Source organism: Biomphalaria glabrata, chromosome 17, assembly GCF_947242115.1.
Source record: "Biomphalaria glabrata chromosome 17, xgBioGlab47.1, whole genome shotgun sequence".
In the NCBI taxonomy this organism is placed as follows: domain Eukaryota; kingdom Metazoa; phylum Mollusca; class Gastropoda; family Planorbidae; genus Biomphalaria; species Biomphalaria glabrata.
The window spans coordinates 6,627,924-6,648,187 of NC_074727.1; the positions used below are offsets into that span (position 1 = coordinate 6,627,924).

At 33.4% G+C, this 20,264-nt stretch overlaps 2 protein-coding genes across 2 annotated transcripts in view; both read left to right on the top strand.

The window, feature by feature from the left end:
• Window positions 1-14,184, top strand: part of LOC106065855 (X-ray repair cross-complementing protein 5-like) — a 19,220-nt gene extending 5,036 nt beyond the window's left edge. The window contains exons 7-20 of the mRNA XM_056016127.1: window positions 156-267; window positions 611-746; window positions 1,389-1,498; window positions 2,435-2,497; window positions 3,319-3,456; window positions 4,338-4,446; window positions 6,204-6,264; window positions 6,871-6,946; window positions 7,158-7,351; window positions 8,114-8,210; window positions 9,120-9,192; window positions 10,017-10,129; window positions 10,666-10,762; window positions 11,161-14,184. Of these exons, the coding sequence (XP_055872102.1) occupies window positions 156-267; window positions 611-746; window positions 1,389-1,498; window positions 2,435-2,497; window positions 3,319-3,456; window positions 4,338-4,446; window positions 6,204-6,264; window positions 6,871-6,946; window positions 7,158-7,351; window positions 8,114-8,210; window positions 9,120-9,192; window positions 10,017-10,129; window positions 10,666-10,762; window positions 11,161-11,312 (1,531 nt within the window). The 3' untranslated portion in view covers window positions 11,313-14,184. The remainder of the gene's footprint in view (window positions 1-155; window positions 268-610; window positions 747-1,388; window positions 1,499-2,434; window positions 2,498-3,318; window positions 3,457-4,337; window positions 4,447-6,203; window positions 6,265-6,870; window positions 6,947-7,157; window positions 7,352-8,113; window positions 8,211-9,119; window positions 9,193-10,016; window positions 10,130-10,665; window positions 10,763-11,160) is intronic.
• Window positions 14,185-17,789: 3,605 nt separating this feature from the next.
• LOC106077694 (glutaminase liver isoform, mitochondrial-like) overlaps window positions 17,790-20,264 on the top strand; it is a 37,207-nt gene continuing 34,732 nt past the window's right edge. The window contains exon 1 of the mRNA XM_056015421.1: window positions 17,790-18,675. Within this exon, the coding sequence (XP_055871396.1) occupies window positions 18,377-18,675 (299 nt within the window). The 5' untranslated portion in view covers window positions 17,790-18,376. The remainder of the gene's footprint in view (window positions 18,676-20,264) is intronic.

Consider the following 20,264-nt stretch of genomic DNA (forward strand, 5'->3'; position numbering starts at 1 on the left):
ATTTTTTTTAAAGAATTGCCTTTTAACACTATTAGTTTCATCTATTCTGACACAAATTCTTGGTTGTAAACCTTAGATTTAATGAGCTTGAAATAAAACTTAAAACATTTCTAATTGAAAAAAAAAGAAAACAAAACAACATGTTTCATTTACAGAGAAGCTCTTCCAGCTTTAAGCTACTTTCAAACAAGACAAATTAAACCATGGCCATGGAAGTGTAGGCTAGAGATTGGTACAGTGGAGATTCCCATCACTGGCTATTCTAAGGTATGATCACTCAATTCAATGGGAATCTTTTAAAAGTCCATTTTAAGAAATAAGATTTACTCTCGGAATAAGAAAAAAGTCCAGATATTTTTTTTCAGTCGAATATGGTTAATTGGTCTGAATTTTAAAGTACTAAAACCAATCTATATTATAGCCAAATTCATTTACTGGACCAGCTGATTATTAGGCCAAAATGATAGCATCCCGATTTGCTCAGATCTATTTGATTCGACTGTATTTATATAATTAGTTAATGCAACCATAAGCGATTGAAAATGAAAATAAAATTATTCACAAGCATGACAGTTATTTATTGTATTTATATATTGTGGTAAATTCTCAGGTCAAAGAGTATAAGCTCAAACAATCCTGGAAAAAGGTCTATGCCCAAGACACTAACGTAGAACCAGGAACGCTGAGAACTTTTCATCTGGATAACGAGGAAGAAACAGAAGTGGAAAAAGAGGACATGGTTCAAGGTATTGTCAGGCTTTAAAAGTTCTTGTTTACTAGTAAGTCTGCCTGAGTTTCATTATTGTTCGATCATATCAAGGATATTATTTGATTCATTAAAACAAACTATCAAGGGCCGATGGCTGAGTGGTAAATGCTTTTCTTCTGAACCAAGGGGTTCAGGTTTGAATCCTTCTGAAGAAGATTTTTTTATTTTGAGATATTTAGGGTATCTCTGAGCCCTCCCAGCTCTAATGGGTACTTAATATTAGTTTGGGAAAAGTAAAGGCGGTTGGTTGTTGTGCTGGCCACATGACACCCCCCAATAACCATGGACCACAGAAACAGATGACCTTACATCATCTGCCCCATAGATTGCAAGGCCTGAAAGGGATCTTAAACACTTTTTTTTTTGTGTGATGATGTCAGCATGATTAAGTATTATTAGATCTTAAAAAAACATGTTAACAAACTTTAAAAAAAAAAGTCTCTCTCTGTCTAGGGCTCTATGATTTTGTTCTTAATCATTATAGAATAAATTTAAATTAAATTGTTGAAAATTTGAATAAAGGGCTGGTGTAAATTTGATCAAAATGGAATGACTTTTCACTGGAGACAACTATCATATCTTTGTAAACAGAAAAATAGTTTTACTTTGAACTCTCCAGGTTACAGATATGGCAATACTATTGTTCCAATGTCAGAAGCTGATCAGGACAACATGAAGTACAAGTCAGAGAAATGTCTTAAAGTGTTAGGCTTCACCAGAGCCGACTTTGTAAGTTGTAATTGTAATTTAGACTTTGTAAATTATAAACGGAATAGCCATTATTCATGAATGCAAAAATTATAGCTGTGCTACATAAATCAAATTTCGGAAATACTTTGGCAGTCTAGGGCCAGTTTGAGTCAGTTTGACTGACTGCTGGTCAATAATTTATGAAATGGAAATCGAGAAGCTACATGTGTGAATGCATAGTGCGTGCACAATTGACTTATACTTTAGGTCAAATAAAAATTTAACAGCAAGATCAAAACTTCATTTTTTATATAACTAGACGACTTGTTAAGATTTTTATAAAGATATTCATGCCTGGATCTTACTCTGGCAACTAAATGAGTCGGTACAACTCAATAATATACTGAAGCATCCTTAAATTTACTTTTAAAATCCAACAAATCCATTTTTAACGTTAAGATTATAAGAAGACACAACCAATGTCTTGTTCAATGATTACGGAATCTGTTGTTAAAATTATTAAAACTTAAGAAGATCAAGAATTGAAACAATAAGCTATTTTACTCCAAATCTAGATTAGAAACTGATATGCTTCATATATAAGTGAGAATCTAGTTACGCCTGTGTTTTTCTAGTTTACTTCATAGGCACTTAAAAGGTTTAAAGTAAATGCTCAGAATATTATTCTTAATTAATCGGAAATAACACTATGTGTAGTGTATGATTGTTATTCATAGGCTTGTTGGAGTTATAATAAACATTTAAGTGATATTCTTTGCCTTTGCTTTTCACAACACAATTAACAAACATTTTATTTTTTGATAGTCTTGGTTTTTCCTTTTTAATTTTGCTATTGTCTTTGATATTTGCTTTTCAAATTGGCTAGTGGTCTTGTTTGTTAATTTAATTGTATCTTAGATTTATACTTGTGTCTGTTTCTTCCAGCAGTAAACTTCACCTATCTTTCATCAACAGGTCAAAAGGTATCATTACCTTGGTGACGGTGTGATAAGTATTACAGCAGAGAAAAATGATGAGGTAGCATTAACTAGATTATATTTTGTTGCAGATTGTATACTTTTAGTATTAGGAATCCATACTTGTTAGAGTAGTTGGCAGCATTTGCCTTTATGGACTAAGCATTGATTATAAACTAGATCTATAGGTTACTTTTATTTATCAGCGTTGCTGAAAGTGTAAAATTTTAGTGGTTATAATATTGAAGTATGATTTTTAATGAATGTATGAGACTTCAAAAATTCTTTTTCTTTACCTTTCTTTTACCCTCTTATGTTGAGTAAGAAGGCGTGGTGGCTGAGTGGTAAAGTGCTTGGCTTCCCAACTGGGTGTCCCAGGTTCAAATCTTGGTGAAGGCTGGGATTTTTATTTAAAAATTACAAAATGGGGATTTTTATTTTTTTTTTTAAACAAAATTCTTCTCTACAAAAGAATCGATACAATGCTATGGCATAATTAGAGTTGGACAGATTTCAAGAACAAGTATGGTAAGGGAGAGGACTCTGCATATCTTATAAAACTAAAAGTCTACAGTGGTATATTGAACTATATTCCTCCTTTCACTCTTGTATGCATTAGAGTCCTGGACCTTAAACTCTTGCACATCTAAAAGCTAAACTCCTTCCACCTACACTAAGAAAAATTCAGCAGGATTTTATAATGAGGATTGGACTTTATAGCCATCTTCCAGTTCATAGAAAATTAAAAACTTGCTCTTCTCAAACCACGAAGGAAGAGCTCTAGATTTAGAGTTCGAGAAATGAACAGATTTTGATGAGTGTTTAATATTTAGTAAATCTAAAACCAAGAAATTAATTTTTAAAATTTACTTTGTCTTGCAGGCTGCAGCCATTGCTTTGTCTGCACTGATCAATGCACTGTATGAAACAAATTGTGTGGCGATAGCTAGGAAAGTTTATAATGCCATAGCTGCACCAAGGATTGGATGTTTGATCCCTCACATTAAGGCCAAGTGTGAGGTTAGTTGTCGCCATCTGATTTTTATCCTAAGTTTAACACTTGATCACATATTCCACATTGTCATTTATAGGTTTGGATCTAATATTTTTACTTTGAATTTAAAGATGTCTGTCCAACATTTTTTGTTTCCCAACACCTATAAAGATTAAAAACTGCCCAGTCATTATGGCTGTTACTATTGGGAGCCCTCAGACAGGACAAGGGTGAAAGATCCTCATTTCCAGGCCTGGTCATTGGATAAAAGCCTTTCTAACGATCAATGGAATAATGGCGTCTACTGCGCTGATTCCCTACTGGACTTCATTGAAGGTTCTTCACCAAAACTTGACTCCCCAGCATACACTTGGATATTAAGTCATCAGATTGAACTTCTGAAAATAAAAATACTAAGGCTTGTCTTCGAGTTCGAAGATTAAAGATAATGCAGTATTTCCTGTGCAGCTCCAGCTGTAACCCACATACGGGATACATGCCTTGTCCAGCGCAACTGTTGGACTAGAAGAAGTCCCTCTATACTGAAAATACCAAGACATATTAACCAACTAAAACCATTGTAAGGGATCCAGAGAATTTGAAAACAAAAGAGTTACTCGTTAACTCAATCTCTATCTGATAGTCAATAGTTGTGCATCTTTTTGGAAAGTGTTTGAACAGAAAACTCCTGGAGGCTTTAAAAAAGGAAATTATGTCTTTTTAATCCACCAATGTTCCTCATAGCTTTCTGTTTTTCATTGTGACTTTCAGTTTGTGCTCTTAGTTTGATTTATGTTTTCTGAAATTTATATTTTTATTTACATTTTTTTGCTCAGATTTGATTTTCTTTGACTCATTTTTGTATTATTAATTTATTAACACATACTTCTATATTATTTTTTTTTAGTGCCTTCTCTGGGTAGAGCTTCCATTTGCAGAAGATATTAGATCATTTACATTTGGTTCTCTCCCTTTGTCAGCAGAAGATGTCATCAATAAAAAGTATAAACCTACAGGTAAGATTGCAAACTTTTAATTTTAGCCATTTAAATATAAAAGCCTTTTGACAGAACTGATAGAGATATATATTTTTGAAAATGTAAATGTTAATGTCATGGCATATAGTGTGTCACTAAGTTTTGCACTCCTGACCCAATTTCTCAGATGTGTTTTGTGATGATCTCTGTAGCTTAAAAATCTAGTTCCCTTGACAAGCTCCTCATAGAGACTGTCTTATGGAATTAATTAAACTGGTTCCCTCGACAAGCTCCTCTTAGAGACTGTCTTATGGAATCAATTAAACTGGTTCCCTCGACAAGCTCCTCTTAGAGACTGTCTTATGCAGACCTGCCTACCGTTACGCAAAATGCGTATTCGTTACGCAAAATCTCCCAAAAATGACCATCAGTACGCAAATGCGCATGTAACCCGTCGCGTTACGCATTTCGTATCCTTTTTTTTCCCTCTCTTGACTAGCTTACGAGCGGTCACGGAGGTCACGCTAAGCCGTCCTGTTGGGTGGGGTGGGGGGGAACAGAAAAGGTGGGGGAACACATTGTGTCCAGATCTATACGTTGATTGGTTCTTAAAAGCAATTAGATTTAGTCTAAAAATGAAAAACGCGAGAGTGAGGGAGTGACGGGTTGGTACCAGGTTGGTACCGTCAGTTAGCTGATACACCAACGTGACTTTTTTTTTTTTGTAAGTTTATTAGTAGAAATTAATTATGTTGAATCTTTGATTCCCGTATTCATTTGTATAGAAAAAATATCGAAGTTCAGTCAATTCAAAACACATTGAGTGACATTGTATATATCTAGTCTAGATCTAGATCTGGATTCTAGATCTAGAATCTAGATAACTTGTTTTACAGGAATAGATAGCTAGACATTACGTTATGTCATGATTCACTACATTACTCTACAATCCAATTTAGTTGTAGTATGATTTTGATTGACTAGATTGATAACATCTACTACCATCTAGTCAAGATCTAGACTAGATTCTTAGTCTTAGTATAGAATAGATCAAGGATGAAGGTAGGCCTACGAAAGTTTGGAGTAGACCGACATTTGTAGCGGATCCACGGCATCGGTAACACTCTTGAGCCCAGACCTAGAGTAGATTATATTCATTGTTTAGACATAGATCCAGATAGATATCATATCTATTGTCGTATTGATCTAGATTTAGATTGTAGATCTAATCATGACATCTAGATCTAATATGTATATATATATATATATATATATATATATGACAAAATAGTGGATCGCGCAAGTGTTACGCATTCTGGTGCCAAAATACGCATTTTGACCATCAGCGTTACGCATTTGGACTTTTTTTGGTAGGCAGGTCTGCTTATGGAATCAATTAAACTGGTTCCCTCGACAAGCTCCTCATAGAGAATGTCTCATGGAATCTATTCAACTAGTTCCCTTGACAAGCTCCTCATAGAGAATGTCTCATGGAATCTATTCAACAAGCCAGAATTTTTCATGACCAAAAATATCAACTTGCTGTAAAACATCTTTGTTCAAGGCATCATCTTTCCAGGCTTACATGTCTCAGCATTATAAATTTAAAACTGCTAAACAATAGATTACTTTAAAGTGTATTAGCTCTCCTGACTTAAACCTAAAGCATCCCTTATATTCTACTCTGAATGTAACAAATGTAAACATGGATAGGCTCATATAAGCTCAATACTTTTATGCAAAGATATCTCTTCAAATCTTTATTATTTGTGTACTTTTTCATCTATTTCTTTCAGATGAACAGCTCCAAGCTGTTGATGATTTAATAACAAGCATGGACCTGACAACTGCCATTGAGTTAGTATTCAAATTAACATGTATTAACAGGATAAATAAAGACCTTTTTTTTATCAATAAATAACTAGTTATATTTGTGTCTTCTATTGTCATGTTTTTCTGTTTAAAGTGATGTGATCTAGCAAAAAGAGTTTGTAGCACATTAATTAAAGATTTAAGATATTGCGTCTTGTCGTACTTCAATAGTTTTTATATTATATTTATTATAAATAAAGATGGTATTATTTCTGTCTCTAAATATTTCCTTATTCTCATAGTTGTTTGGAGAAGGAAAGACATTTATTTCTCTACATTTAGCAAGTTATAGGTTGCATTTACTTGATAAAAATTAGTCATAATTTTTTTTTTCGGATACCAATTAAAAAAAAAAGTTAAGGAGTACTAATCCCGTTAAAAAAAAAAATTAACACCTCTAATCCTTTAAAATTTGTAGTATTATCTTTTTTCTTATGTAGGATAAATTAAGCCTTCTTTTAAATCATTTCTTTTAAGAAATATTTTGACTATAAATTAAAATAAATTATTTTATTTTAAAATTTTCAGTTTTTAAAACCTTAAATAGAAATTGTTTAATAAAGGTGCCAAATATTATTTTTGTTTATTTAGAAACGATGATGGTGATACAGAGGAAGCTCTGAAGCCTAAATTGACCTTTAACCCTTACTTTCAACGTGTCTACCAGGTAATTAAAATCAATCTATACACCTTTACATATCATTCTCTATAAATCATAAAGTAAGATTTATAGATGCTATTCTCTTTGTACATTTATTCTTTATGTTCAATGTTTTATCTTTAATAAGTCTTACAAAAATTCTAATCACATCTTAACTTTTCCCCCATACTTTCTCTCATTATTTGTTTTTATCAGTTTGTTTTTTTTTATTCTGCAGTGCCTACAGCACAGAGTACTGAACCCCCATGATCCCTTGCCTGATTTATCTCCCCTGATCACCAGTTACATGACTCCGCCGGAGAAAGTAGTGAGGGACAGCCAACCAGTCTTGGAACACCTGAAGAAGTGTGTTAAGCTGGAGGTGGTTGAACAGAAACCTAAGACTGAACAAAATGTCTTTGTTCAACAAAAGTGAGTTTATTCCCCTGTATTGATGTGTTTTTAGATTAACTCAATCAGTCTGTCTGGTAAAAAAGTTATTTCTCCCACACCTATTCTCAGATCAAGTTGAAACTTAGCACAATTATTTATTGTACCTGACATAATAATAATCAATTTTTAAAAAATTAACCAATTACTTGATTAACTATTGGTATTAATTATTTTGTTTGTTAAGGAACAGAACTTGAACTTGACAGATGTGGCGGTAGATTCTGAATTATCTCTTTATACTTTATGTAGAATTAGTTTGAAAATAACTATAAAAACTTTCTATTTTCATAAGCAGAGTTCAAATTTAAGTCATTAACTTTTTTTTATAACCGTATTTAAATAGTAATCACTGTAACATTCACCCAGTTACCTCCTTCTTTCTTCACCCACCTTTTCCCAACTGGGCCAGACAAGTGATAGGATCATAGCGCATTGAGAAAGCTAAACCCATGAAATTGCGCTAAAAAAATAATTGGTAAAAATATTTCTTATCCCGAAGATTTATTATCAGTCTAGATCTATTACAAATTTAATTACATGACTTAGTTTTTAAAAAAAAAAAGTATTTTGTATATTTTTCTTATCAGTGAAATTAGGATTGTTTATCTGCCACTTCTTGTGGTAAGAAATGTGTGTTGGATATTGGTATTTGAAAATGCCCAAGACTTCAATATATATATACTTTAGAGGTTTAACTAGCCTTTAATGTCATGTCAGTGTAGTTTACTTTCTGTTTTTCAGTGATGATGACACACGTGGACCACCTGAGAAGAAAGTCAAATTAGATGAAGACTTAGAAGGTGGAATAAAAAATATTACCAAAATGAATGTTACTCAGGTCAGTCATTAAGCCAGTTCTTTGGATAATTTTTTTTATAAAGATAAGCCTCTTAAAATGTATGAAGTGGTCAAACATGTTTTTGGAAAGAAAGAAAAAAAAGTAATTTAACTACTTTTGTATTAATAGCTGAACTCAATAAGGTGGTTAAGTGTTGATAGCCTCCTAGGTGTATTAATAGCTGAACTCAATAAGGTGGTTGATTGTTTGCTAGCCTCCTTGCTGTATTAATAGCTGAACTCAATAAGGTGGTTGATTGTTTGATAGCCTCCTAGGTGTATTAATAGCTGAACTCAATAAGGTAGTTAAGTGTTGATAGCCTCCTATCTCCCTTATTACCAGCCTCAGAAACATTTTGTCACAGACTCAGCAGTGACATTAAAAATGGGTGATACAAATAATCATGTTCTTTACTGTGGTTAAGGATGATACTCAAAAGATAAACGAACCATTGTTGCGATGATTACTTGATCAGATAACCAGATGGCGGTCGAGGGTAGTTCTGTTTTCACTCCAGGAGCAATAGGATGCGTTAAGACAAGTGAAAATGTGACTTTTTGCAATTGATAATTCTGTGATGAGTATGACATATTGCCATATACTATCTTCAGACTGGATTTTGAATCTATTTTTGATGTATTTTGGAAAGGAGTATCTTTTTTAACTATAATAAGTTCATTATGTTAACGAATCTCTGACTATTTAAATAAATGTAGTTCCCTCACACTATTACAAATTCTGCTAGTCAATGCCTACAGCATATGAATTAACATCAACTGCCCACTAGTTTAACTTCAGTATTGTCAAAAGAATTGCAGCACTAATTCTGCTGTATACAAACCAATTCTTACTTCCTGACCCCTACATATTTTCTGCTTACAATGTGCAAATTTTGCATTATCCTTTCAGGTAGGGACTGTGACCCCAGTGGAAGATTTCAAATCTCTAATAAGTAGGAGAGATGAAGATTTGTTTGAAGAAGGTATGTCTGAATGGCCCAGGTGTTGTAGCCCTGACCTAAGTGTAGTCATCTTTTTGTGGGTCATAGTGTTAGAATAGTAGAATAGTAGAAGGCTACCTAGACAAGAGGTCCTTGTTCTGTCACATCTTTTGGAAAAATTACAGATGTAGATGGATGGTCTTTAGTAAAACTTTATATATCTATAGTCTCATAATCTGTTGATTACAAACAATAAAAACTTTAAAAAAGATACTTTTAAAAAAAAAAAGACAATGCTGGTATCTTGTTTGTACATCTTATAGAGCAATTATTTTGCTCTTAACTATTGAATGCAAGAAACAAACTACACACCATTTTTTTTTTAGAATTTCTCAGCTTTGAACTGTAAAACTATATTAAGAAATAGTTACTATGCTACATTTGCTAGATGAAACTGCTTGATTATCTTCAGAGTATCGTGTGACCTTTAATACAGAAGCGTGGTCGAGAAGCCAAGTGCGCTTGAACTTGGCCCTGCTACCTAGAAGGGGGCTCGAGGTTCGACACCCGACTCGGGCAGAGTTGTGTTTACTGAGCGCCTAAAGGCAGCACAGAAAACCAACTCCTAGATACCCCCCTCCCACAAATGAGATTGGACCAAAGCGCTCTGAGCATGCTATAAGCATGAAAGTAGCGCTATATAAAAGCTATAATAATAATACAACCATCTATCATGTATTAGATTAATCTGCTGCTTTTGCTCTTATATGCCTTTTTTTAATGACATAGATAAGATTTTCTGTACTTGCATAAATATGTAGAGAAGACATTTTGAAGCTTGTTCATTCTTTTTTGTTTATTATCAGCGTGTGATCAGATGCAAAACTACATCCAGCAGATAGTGTTGCAGTCTTTTGGCCAACAAAATTATTCCAAGGCTTTAGACTGTGTGAAAGCTTTAAGGGAAGCATGTATCCAAGTAAGGATAAAAAAAATTTTTTTTTCCTTTGTGTTCTGTGTTATGGAGTGTGTGTGTGTTTATAGGGTAAGGGTGGGAAAAGTTTAGGGATTGGTTGTGAATGATGCAACATAGGTGGCATTGTCGTCACTTGGTCTTAGTTAGGACAGATGACTCCAGAACGTAAGACGGAAAGGTTGTGTTATTGTAGTGAGTTAGATTTTGTTAAGAAATATTATTACTTAGGTCTACTACAGTTATTTTATCTCATTTCAACTTGATTTTGTTTAAATTATAAATAAAGTGTTTTTTAGTTTGTTCATTAAAGGAAGTACTATTAGTTTAAATATATTACACCTACAACGGTTTAGTTGTCTACTAGCAGTTTGGTGCTACAAGTCAACAACCAGTAACAACATTCTGATATCATCTTATTTTGAATAGATATATATCCATGTTTTTGTTCATATTGTAATATGGAATTATAGTATTATATGTATTTATATTGAATTCTTTAATTCTCTTAAGACAATATACAGTGGGTTTTCTTCTTTCAGAAAATGGAGCCAAATATATTCAATACATTCCTAACCAAGTTTAAGACCGTTTTGTTGACAAAAAGTAAAAAAGATTTCTGGGATCTTATTTTGAAAGGTTGGTCAAATCTTTTTTTTTTTATTTTGGGTTAGGGTTAGGGAGAATTAGTGCTGCAATTCTTTAAGTTAATATTTAAGTTAAACTAGTGGGCAGTTCATCTGTGTTACAATTATAGTGATGTAAAATATGCTGTAGGCATTGACTAGTAGAATTTGTAATAGTGTGAAGGATCCTGGTGAAGACTGGGATTTTTTAATTTTGGGATCTTTGGGCACCTCTGAGTCCACCCAGCTCTAATTAAAGGCTGTTGGTCGTGGTTGAATGTTGGCCACATAATCAGATGAGCTTTACATTAAGTTCTGAAAAGGGAACTTTACTACTTTTTTTAGTTACATATTTGTCCTGCATATAGAACCAAAATAAATGATAATAGTTGTGTTTTTATTCCTGCTTAGAAAAGCAAGTTTTGATCACTAAAGTTGAATGTGAAGAGAGCAGTGTGACAAAAGAGGAACTGGATCGGTTCACAGCTGAAGATGTCAAGGAAGATCAGAGTTCAAGGCCACAGACAGATGAAACCACAGATGACCTTTTGATGGAACTATAAATAGTGTTATTGTTAGTCTAGTTTTTTTTCAATTTTGATTTCATCCCTCAGTTATGTAAAGTAGCATAGCAACTTTTCACAGTCAGTCATGTCAATCAGTTAAATACAAAGACAACAGGCTTTAAATTTTATGAGTTTTTATTTATCTTCCAAACAGCTTTCTTGAATGTTTGTTTATCATTGCAATGAGAATCACATTAGTCATCTGTCATATAATTTAAAATTCATTTCTCCGTCATTTTAATTTACTGAAACATAGTGGGGGATGTCTTTAGAAAAGAAGAAAAAAAAATGAGCCTTAAACCTTCAGTGTGTTTCTAAATGAGGCTTTGCATTCAGTTTTTCTACTTTCCACGTTGTTGTTTTTTTTAAGATTCAAGTGTATTACTTTTTATCTTGTCCAAACAAATTTTTTTAGTGATTTAAATTTGTGGTATCTTACAAAGCTTTAAAATTAGAATATTTTCATCATATTTTGTTTGCCTTTTTTTGTTGTCAAGTATTCAAATGATGTCCAGGGTTTCCTGTTTTCATGTCGCTAGTGTAATTTTCTTATACATATGGTTCATAGATGATTCTGCCAGGTTACTAATGCTGATATCAGGAAAATAAATACCTGAGTTAACTGTTACTACTATTTGGCATATTCTTTCTTCATTGACAATATTTGTCACAGAATAATGGAAATACTAAATAGGCAAAGCTAGCTTCAAGCTCAATAAAAATTAGTGTTCTCTGTACTTTTAAAGATTTTTATAGACTTGCATAACACTGTCAAAACTAGTTACTTATTGTTTTGTGGTGCAAATCTACTAACTTTTCTCTGCTCTACTAAGTTTTCATAAAGCTATGTGGGTAACTGTCACATCTGGTCATTGAATGGGCCAACTGTTTCAATAGAGATGCTAAATGGGTGAAAAATGTATTTTGTGTTGTTTTTTTTTATTGCGATTAGACTTCCACCATCTTGTTGACATTAATGAAAGTATTTATGGTGATGATAAAGCTTACAATTATTCTGATGTTGTTTCTGATTGTTTATAAGGCCCAGGGCCCCTCTCTTCAGTAGTCTATCCAGTTATCAGTGGTCAACATGCTGGCTGCATAATTCTTTCAACATCTTTCAATTATTTTTTTCTCTTTCTGTGATCTCTTTGTTGACAAATGCTTCAATTTTTATTGTAAAGATAAAATGTATTTGTGTCATTTCATGTACATATGGGTGAGTGATAAGTATTGCTACTGCTAGAGTTGGCAGTACGATTATGTCCATCACTGAAAGTAAAAACAAAAGGATAAATTATATTTAGATGTGATTCCCTGACAGAACTATACTGAGTCTATTGTAAACTCTCAAGGCATAACTCTTTCATATTGTTTTAACTTTATAACATTTTACAAATGTGATTCTTTTTTACTGCTGTACTACAACAAAAATATTTTTAAGGCAATGAAAATTTTTTGCCAAATGGAGCATTTTCATATCAAATCAATAGGTTTTCAATGAAAGTACTTTAAAGTACTTTTTTTTGTGAGCCAACAACTAGGTGTTCAGTAAAATTACTATAAAATCTTAAGTGTTAGTCTTGAAAATATATGTTTTGTTGAGTTATCTATTAAATATTGTCATTTTATAAATAATTACATTCGAGATTCAGCAATAATTGTTTAGTTAAATGCCACCTAACTTTTGACAAGTACCATGACCCTAAAAAAAAAATCCATCAAAATATTTATAGATTATTTCATTACATTACAAAAATAGCATTTTTAATTTATTTTTTTTACTTTATCATAAATTTATCAAAATGAAGAGTTACTGTCAGGAGATTTTTGTTCAACACTCTTTGACATTCATTTTGACCCAATCTATACTCCCATGGTTAATTTTAAGCACTCATTTTACATAAAGCTAGTAAAGATGTCCAAACTAAAGATAGCATTTCTGTCACCAAAGCCAAGTTAAATAGTTAATCATTAGCATATAGTAAATTTTTTGATACAGTTAGCTGCTGTCATTTTTCAACATAGTGACTTTTTTTTTTTTTTAGTTTTCTCTATGATTTTAAAATCTCTTTTAAATTTGTAAAGTTTTCCTTCCTTTAGCTTCCATTGCATTGCCACCACATTTCTCTATTTCTTTTTCTCATCTATACTATCTTAAAGTAAAATATAGTTCCCCCTTTCAGACTTTGGAATCTATAGGGCAGATGATGTAAAGGTCATCTGTTTCTGTGGCCTACAGTTAATGAGGGTATGATGTGGCCAGCACAACAACCAACCGCCTTTACTTTTCCCCAACTAATGTCAGGTACCCAATAGAGCTGGGTGGACTCAGAGGCGCCCAAAGATCCCAAAATTAAAAATCACAGGATTTGAATCTGGTACAAAAGCCAAGTGGTTTACCACTCAGCCACAGCCACTCTCTAAGTGTATTTGATTAATTTAAGAGATCTTTATACAAAGAGAAATTTACTGTGAATAACTTAGTCACAAATATTCGGTTTGGAATTACCCCAAAATCATTATAGTGAATGGCGGAACAACTAGTGTAGTCACAATCTGTGTAACAGTGACTTATTTATAAACAAGTTCTCTTTTTGTGAATCTTTCGGAGTAAAGACTGCACTAAATTTCTACACTACAAAATGAAACAATTATGTTTTAGTTTAAGCTACTTATGATGTAAAGTAGTCTGCATGGTTCACTTAAGATTGAGTGATATACGGAACACGTGACTGTGTTGGGTCAGAGTAAATGTAAAAGTATATGATTGTTCACATTTGTTTGTAATGTGATTACTTTTAGGCAGCATATGTCCATTGCATTCAAAGTTGTTTATATTTCTTTCAAATAAATATCTACAAGCGTTGTTGGTGGTTTTTTTTTTTCTCCCTTATTCTCATTTTGGTTTGTATAATATTAATAATAATTAGCTTTATTATCCCAAAGAAACTTGTTTTTACACAGTAACTCAATAATCTCAATAAATACAATGACATGTTTAATATACAGATCCACTCACTAAAAACTCTTTTATTAAAAAGTGACAGTATACTTCCAGTTGGTGGAGTGGGGTGAATTACACTAACAGTGATAGTTTGGGACTTTGAAGTCTCAAAGGAAAGTTTTTATTATACTATTACTTTGTGGGAAGCGTGGTCGAGAGGCTAAGTGCGCTTGAACTTGGCTAGAAGGGGTTCGACACCCGACTCTGGCAGAGTTGTGTTTACTGAGCGCCTAAAGGCAGCACGGAAAACCAACTCCTAGATACCCCCTCCCCCTCCACTGGTCCACAAATGAGATTGGACCAAAGCGCTCTGAACTTAAGCTATATAAAAGCTATAAATATATATATACTTTGCAAAATTATAACTCAAACTAGAGTTATCCCAGTAGCTAGTAACTCTTTTCCGAAAGATATACACCTGCTGTCAGACAGTCAAATTTTTAGGAAAATCGTTAGAGCCGTTTTCAAGAGCCGTGTCCACCCAGGTTCCATTTGTTCCAATGAACAGAGGTTATTGTACAAATGGAAGAAATAAAATGTCCCACATTATGACCCATAACCGGTCACTGTTTTAAAAAGATATTTTACTTGAATTGAGGTATTTAATAAAAGGTTTTCTGGACCAAGGAAATGGTACTGAAATGATGAGGTGTAATTTATAAATGTTTTGTAAAGCAGAAACAAGATGGCTTACATTTGAACCTGCTACGATTTTTTAATTTTCCAAGAGGAGTTATAAGACACGTAGATATTTGGTAGATTGTTTCAGAATTAGAAAAAAAAAATAAAAATAATTTTCTTTTTATTTTAGGTTTGCAAGAATCAGTAAACTTAAAAAATCATAGCGTAGTGTCTTCAAGCTTCCATACAGTTCAAGTGACTCTGCAGACAAACTACCCCGCAGCTCTCGGAGCTGCTGACACACTTGCAAGTGATGCGCCACTGTATCCACCGACTCTCCAGTGTCGGCAACGGGCTTCTTTGTGACCAGAGTACTAGATCAGTTCTGATATCAGTCCGGATTGGGTCCATCTGGTTTTCAATAAAATCCATCATTGAGATGTAATTATTTTCATTTCGATTCTTTTCATTTCACTATCAACTTGCCTTGTTTTTCTTTTTCATGCACGATCGTCACTTTCCATGTTCCTTCAATTGTTGGCTTACTGGCTATCTAGAATTCAGGAACTCTAAATTCAAATCACTGCTGCCTTGCAGCTTTACCCTAACATGGGAAAGGCTTCCAGAGTCAACCCTGAGGACAAATCAGGAGCTGCACCCAAACTGTATTGTCACGTACCATTCCTTAGGACGCATCAGAAGTAAGGAACTGATGTGTGGGCAACATCATTCTGACCACAGCTAATGCCCAGGCATTCGTCTAATTTCTATGAGATGATCTATAATCGCGTTTTGCGATTGAAGGGGGCCATGGAGAGGTCGCTATAAAGATGTATGCATCCTCTGTTTGGGATCCCTCAACTCAAGAAAACATAAAGAAACTAGAACGAATACAAAATAGAGCAGTGAGATTTAGGACATACGAATATTCAATTTGATTAGACTTAGAGCAACACCTCTACTAAAATCACTAGACTTAGAGATACTTCAGGACAGAAGAATAAAAAGTGAAGTAGCTATAACTCATAAAACACTAAACCATAATTTACAAATAGAAAAACAAAACCCAATGAAATACTCAGAAAGACACAAAGATAAAGGCACATTTCTTATTCCATACGCTAGGACAAAATCGTACAAGGGCTCCTTCTTCCCAACTGTTAATAGAGAAGGGAATGGGTTGCCTGAATCAGCCAGGAAACACAATTACTTAACAGAGTTTAAGTCATTGACTAACATGCATGAATAGATTGACACATGCAATGCGTAGGACTTAATTATCTTCGTTTTTTGAAGTAACGTCTGTAAAATATAAGATAATATATTCAACGTCCTTTCGGCTTTCACCACTTGCTTCATGAATATTTGAATTGAAGAGTCTTCTGCTCGCAGGACAAATTTTCTAGGTTTGTTTTTTTTTTTTTTTTTTTTTTTTTTAGTATAATTCCATGGTGTTGTTGCTAACACCACGTCCGCGTTCCTCCTATATCCTGATTTGGACTGGCAGAGTGGTCACTATGACCTCTCTGGTGGAGTTGCAAGAGTCATTGTGCTATTCCAAATTGTTTCTTACTTCAGACAAAAAAATTAAGCACAATATGATTATTGCTTTTAAAAAATGGAAGATATTCAAAAGTATATTTTTTAAAAATAAGAACATTCATCTATTTTTTTAAAAATCTCGATTCATGTTAAGAGTAGGACCGTAGCTTTATGGTAAAAGAAATTTTCTGATTTCTAGGACAAATTACTGAAATGTTCACTTAATTACTCCTTAAATTTACCTCCAGCATTGTACCATTTGGTACATAATTCACTTTCCTGTAACAAGTTTTCTAACTCGGTATAATTTTAAAACACATCAGTGAACATCACTCTGTGAAGAGCAGCAAAAAAAAATAAAATAAATAAAAAATCATCCCCTAATTTCTGCAATGTTTTAGGTTGTGAAATCATATTGAATTAAACTTCTTTTAGATTGTACCTGTTCCTAAATGGAGCCACATATGTCATCTAGATTCTAGACCAGTTATCTTCAGTCCGATGTTTCTTCTCTCTCTTTTTTTTTTCTTTTTTATCCCGAAACGTTACATTCAGGTGGAAACTATTTCCTCCATTTTTTTTTTTTTTTTACTTTCTTTTCCTTTTGCTATAGTAGTTTAAAAACATGTGCATTAAAAAAAAATGTACAACTGCCAATGAGCCTTTGTTCTTTAACTCTTTCTCTCCTAATCGACGATACAATCGTTGATTTGACCTCATTAAATTAAATTAGTGTTTAACTTTTAAACTTGACTTTGAAATATATAAAAAGAAGCTAAAGAGCATGCATTTCCCTTTAATGCTATAGCAAATACAACATTTTCTGATAACAAAACAACAAAGCTATTGAAGCCCAATCATAACAGGGGGAGTGAGATAGTAATGAGTAAAATGAAGATGTCCTTCAAAATTAACAAAAATAATTACGGAGCGAAAGAGTTAAGTAACAGGAGACATTAGTGACATTTGTGTTATGTGCACCCAGCACAACACAGCTGTCTTGAAGACTCAAATTTCTACTTTGCTCGAGAATGTCTTCCTTCTGACCCAGTGCCAGTATTATGCAGTGTGAAGGAGATCTATTTGAAGTTTCGAAAATTCTGTGACTTAGTGCTCCTCCTGTTTTCGTCTCGAAACAAACAATTCTACGACCTAGTCAAGCAATAGTGACAAAATTAAGCATGGCCTAGTTTCAAGTCGTACACTTGTACTCTTCATGTAGAGAGTTTACATAAAAGCACAACCATAACATGTAAAGATACTAAACTCAAGAGCCATATTTGTAGATCTAATGATTTATTATATTGTTAGCTTGTTTGGAAAAAAAAAACGCTGTATGAAAAGCGATTGAAGAAAAAATATGGCTCTTGATTCTCTAACAAGACAGACGGAGTGACTAAGGAGAAACAAAAAAAAGAGGGCACGGCTGAGGGCAGACCATTCTATTGGATGGATGGTGGAGGTGTGTCCTTATGAACCAATCAAGTTTGGGGTGTTCCAGTTGCGTGTCGTGGTATCGATACTAATGTGTTCTTTCGTTTAATGAAACATATTTAAGAATGTGTCGTCTCTCCTTTAACAGATCTAGTAACGTACAAAGCGGTTGATACATTTTCTCTTAGCCAAAAATATTTTTTTTTGGCTTTAACTAAAAGAAAACACAAAAAGTAAGCATAAATTATAATTCTATAACCGACTGGTTTGTAGGCGGAAGTGTTTCGATTTTCTGTGTTTGGAGTTTAAGTGCGCGCTGCCTTGAATGAGCATATTGATTTGATCTGCTGTGTAGGGTCTATAGAACCATTTAGATGTATTAACTTTTCGAGTTTGTTAACGCAAATTAGGATCTAGGTTTTAGATCTATAGTTGTGTGATTCTTTTCGCAAGTGGGATGCAGTCGGCGTCTAGTGCTCGGCTGTTTGGTAACTTTATAGCAAGATGTCACCTGTTGCACTTTCATAAAAGTCATCGTCAACAATGTTTTTGTTTACCCTGTACGGTAAATGTAAACAAATCATTTACAACATTTAACAGCAGTAACAATGATGGAAAATACTTTCTGAACGAAGCAAATCCATCGATATCTAGATCTAGCACCAGCATTAGGCAGCATGGATCATTTGTTAACGACGACTATTTGGCTAAGATGGGTCAGAACTTCGCAAGGACTATTTATGGCCACCCAGAAGCGTAAGTAACAACAATAATAAGATATACTATAGGTATATAATATAGATAGTGCATTTATTAATAAACCTATTTATTAAATTTATAATGAGATTATTAAACGAAGATTATTACCTATTTAAAGATCTACTAATGATTTATTTAGGATTATGCTTTTGGCACTATTTAATGATTATTTATCTTAGGCCTATGTATTGTTATAAGACCTATTATTCTGCTACATTTTGAACTAATGTAAAATGATTTTTTTCGTAATTACATCAGACTGTTATATATATATACATATAATATAGCTACACTATCTACATGCAACGTTAAAGGCAAATATTAGCCAAATCGTCAGTATAAGAGTAGGTTGTAAATCCATCATTTGGATGCCTTAAAATTACCCTTGAAGAACAAACCTATAACATAGAAACGACTAGCTATAATTGATTTTTTGGCCTACAAGTATTTAAATCTGGTATTCTTATGATAGCATTAAGGACCTATAAAATATATATCTCACTAAATCTCACAAAACTTATATTAAAAAGAAATACTGCTCTATGCTATAGGCCTAGACCTAAATCTTTCCAGTGTCGTCCAAATGTGTAGGCCTACACTTGTTTTTTTTTTCAATTCATCATACCATTTACTAGGACTGTGACCTACTTAGTACATTGCTTCATTTTGAAGAACATTATACAGTAAAGTTTTAGGTGACGTAATGTTAAACTAGGCTCGACACCTTCTGACTATATAGACTCCTGAGTGTAGTGTGACCTTGTTTATGCTGTTAAATTTGAGCCTGTTTAGTCACTGTTTATGAATGAAATCCACACACCAGTTCACATAAGTCATTGTGTCAAGCATCCGGTTCATATGGTTATTATTTACTTAGACTTAAACGGGCATCCTTTTTTTATCCGCCTCTACAACTTAATTATATAAAAGTAGATCCGGACTTATGGCTGTAGCGATCTGGTCTGAAACGCGTAGCTTCGTTTGATCCAACATTTTGACCCTAAGTGTGTGTGACCTCCTCCGACATACTCAAGAGTTATTTTTTGCTAGCTGTCAAGTTCGCTGTTGCGCATGAGTAACAAATGGTACGTTCCTGCTTCTACACAGAATATTATCTCTGATTTATGGAAGTAAACTCATCGTGCTCTTGGTTCTCTATACATATAAAGAATTATCAGTTTAAAACGTATGGTCTCCTTCCTCAATGAACGTTGACCAATTAAATGTTTATATTGAAGCGTAAACATGTTTAAAAGAACTTTTCTTAAATATGCATTTATAATATTGATACACTGTTGCCAATCTTAGCATGTTGTAAGACAGCTAGTCAGGCTTTCATTCATTATAACATGTGCCGGATGTACCCCCCCCCCTTTATTTTCTTTTACTATTTAGGTTATCTAATGCTTAATTTTGGAAAGCTTCATTCTGTAAAAGTAACCTACCTTGATGTACTTTCATGGCGCATCCAATTCGTATCTCGAAGTGTTATTGGTGGGAATGTATGACGTAGATAGTTTTGTTTTGGTACTAAAAGGTCACAGAGAGAGGAGAGCGAACTCGTTTATGGATGTGCCAGTAGTACG